Genomic DNA, 2,940 nt, shown 5'->3' with positions numbered 1-2,940 from the left:
GGACACCTGGGGACACCTGGGGGGGTTAAATATACACCTGGGGACACACCTGGGGGGGTTAAATATACACCTGGGGACACCTGGGATACACCTGGGGACATTGGGGACACCTGGGGACACCTGGGGACATCTGGAGACACCTGGGGGGGATTAAATATACACCTGGGACACACCTGGGGACACCTGGGGACACCTGGGGACACCTGGGACACACCTGGGGACACCTGGGGACACCTGGGACACACCTGGGACACACCTGGGGACACCTGGGGACACCTGGGGACACCTGAGGGCACCAAGCCTCCCCTGTCCCTCAGCTGTCCATCACTTTAAACCTTCCCCAGGTGTTCTCACCTGCCCCAGGTGAGCTCACCTGTCCCTCACCTGCGCTCACCTGTCCCCTTACAAACACACCTTTACCTGTCCAAGTGTATTTACCTGCCCCAGGTGTCTTTACCTGCCCCAGGTGTCTTTACCTGCCCCAGGTGTCTTTACCTACCCCAGGTGAGCTCACCTGTCCCTCACCTGTGCTCACCTGTCCCCTTACAAACACACCTTTCCCTGTCCCAGGTGTATTTACCTGCCCCAGGTGTATTTACCTGCCCCAGGTGTCTTTACCTGCCCCAGGTGTCTTTACCTACCCCAGGTGAGCTCACCTGTCCCTCACCTGCGCTCACCTGTCCCCCCCCCAGCCCGCTGCGGGTCCTGCTGGGCGAGCACAGCCTGAAGGAGCGCGACGGGGCGGAGCAGTGCCTCACCTGGGCGCGCGCCTTCGTGCACCCGCGTTACCTGCCGGCCCGGCACGACAGCGACGTCATGCTGCTGCGCCTGCGCCGCCCCGCCCGGCTCAGCGCCCGCGTGCGGCCCGCCCCGCTGCCCCGCAGGTGTCCCCAGGTCGGCGACAGGTGCGTGGTGTCCGGCTGGGGCAGCACCCGCAGCCCGCAAGGTGAGACCTCGGCGGGGACAGGTGAGGGGGGTGGGGACACACCTGAGGGGACAGGTGAGGGGGTGGAGGGGACAGGTGAGGGGGGTGGGGACACACCTGAGGGGACAGGTGAGGGGGTGGAGGGACAGGTGAGGGGTGGGGATACACCTGAGGAACAGGTGAGACCTCGGCGGGGACAGGTGAGGGGGTGGAGGGGACAGGTGAGGGGGTGGGGTCACACCTGGGGGACAGGTGAGGGGTGGGGATACACCTGGGGGGACAGGTGAGACCTCGGCGGGGACAGGTGAGGAGATGGAGGGGAGGGGTGGGGTCACACCTGGGGGGACAGGTGAGGGGGTGGAGGGGCCAAGGGACACCTGGAGGGGTCAGAGAAGGGCGGCAGGTGAGATTTGGGGAGGGACAGGTGAGCGGGAAATGAAGAACACGGGAGGGGGCAGGTGACACCTGTGTCACACCTGTGCCATACCTGTCCAATCCATCCCTACCTGTCCCATCCATCTCACCTGCCCTACACCTGTCCGACCCCTCTCCCCTGTCCCCGACCCGTCTCACCTGCGCCAGGTGCGTTCCCGGCCGTGCTGCAGTGCGGGGAGGTGTTCACCTGGTCCAACCCCACCTGTCCCACACCTGTCCCCCTGTCACACCTGTCCGACCCCTCTCACCTGTCCCCGACCCGTCTCACCTGCGCCAGGTGCGTTCCCGGACGTGCTGCAGTGCGGGGAGGTGTTCACCTGGTCCAACGCCGCCTGCGCCCAGCAGTACCCAGGTGCCATCACTCCCAACATGCTTTGCGCCGGCGGCCCCGCCGGCAACGGCACCGACTCCTGCCAGGTGCGGCCAGGTGTGGGGGAAGGCACACCTGAGGGGGTGGGGAGGGGGGTGTCAGGTGGGGGAGGGACTCACCTGTGGGGGGGGGAATGGGTGGGGAACACCTGGGGGACTCACCTGGAAGGACTCACCTGTGTGGGGATGAATGGGGATGGGACACACCTGGGGAACACCTGGGACACACCCGGGGGGACTCACCTGTATGGGGATGAATGGGGGTGGGACACACCTGGGGAACACCTGGGACACACCCGGGGGGACTCACCTGTATGAGGATGAATGGGGGTGGGACACACCTGGGGAACACCTGGGACACACCCGGGGGGACTCACCTGTATGGGGATGAATGGGGGTGGGACACACCTGGGGAACACCTGGGACACACCTGGGGGGACTCACCTGTCACGTCTCACCTGCGGCAGGGTGACTCCGGGGGCCCGCTGGTGTGCGGCGGTTACCTGCAGGGCGTGGTCTCCTGGGGCTCACCTGTGCCCAGGTGTATCCCAGGTGTATCCAGGTGTATCCAGGTGTATCTCAGGTGTATCCCAGGTGCGCTCAGGTGTGTTTACCTGTCGCAGGGTGACTCCGGCGGCCCGCTGGTGTGCGGCGGTTACCTGCAGGGCGTGGTCTCCTGGGGGCTGCAGGTGTGCGGCCAGCAGGGCAAGCCAGGTGTGTACAGCCGCGTCTGCGCCTTCACCGCCTGGATCCGCCGCACCATCCGCGCCAACGGCGGCGACTGACGCGGCCGGGCGCACCTGGAGAGCACCTGGCGGGGCTCTCGGGCCTCACCTGTAACACCCGGCAGGCTTCTCGGCCTCACCTGGGACACCTGAGAGGCTCCTTGGGACACCTGGGGGGCGCACCTGGGGGGGGGGGCAATGGAGGGGCTCCTTGGCCTCACCTGTAACACCTGAATGGCTCCTTTTGACACCTGCCTGGTTCCTTGGCTTCGCCTGTGACACCTGGGGGGCACCTGGGTGTCACCTGAGCACACCTGAGCACACCTGAGGGGCTCCTCGGGACACCTGGGGGGCACCTGGGTGTCACCTGAGCACACCTGAGGGGCTCCTCGGGACACCTGGGGGGTACCTGGGTGTCACCTGGCACACCTGAGCACACCTGAGGGGCTCCTCGGGACACCTGGGGGGCACCTGGGTGTCACCTGA

General features: G+C 66.3%; 1 protein-coding gene across 1 annotated transcript; it reads left to right on the top strand.

Annotated features, from left to right (window-relative positions):
* Positions 1-692: 692 nt before the first annotated feature.
* On the top strand, positions 693-2,616 carry LOC136305970 (kallikrein-15-like; the record flags this gene model as incomplete). The annotated part of the gene is made up of 3 exons (XM_066209316.1): positions 693-946; positions 1,638-1,777; positions 2,353-2,616. Coding segments are annotated over 3 exons (556 nt in total), but the record flags the coding sequence as incomplete, so codon positions are not given.
* Between the last annotated feature and the right edge of the window lie 324 nt (positions 2,617-2,940).

The sequence above is a fragment of the Chamaea fasciata genome, unplaced genomic scaffold (genome assembly GCF_029207755.1).
Source record: "Chamaea fasciata isolate MVZ Bird 193981 ecotype frontalis unplaced genomic scaffold, bChaFas1.0.hap1 SCAF_857, whole genome shotgun sequence".
In the NCBI taxonomy this organism is placed as follows: domain Eukaryota; kingdom Metazoa; phylum Chordata; class Aves; order Passeriformes; family Sylviidae; genus Chamaea; species Chamaea fasciata.
This window is presented reverse-complemented; position numbering and strand designations above follow the sequence as displayed.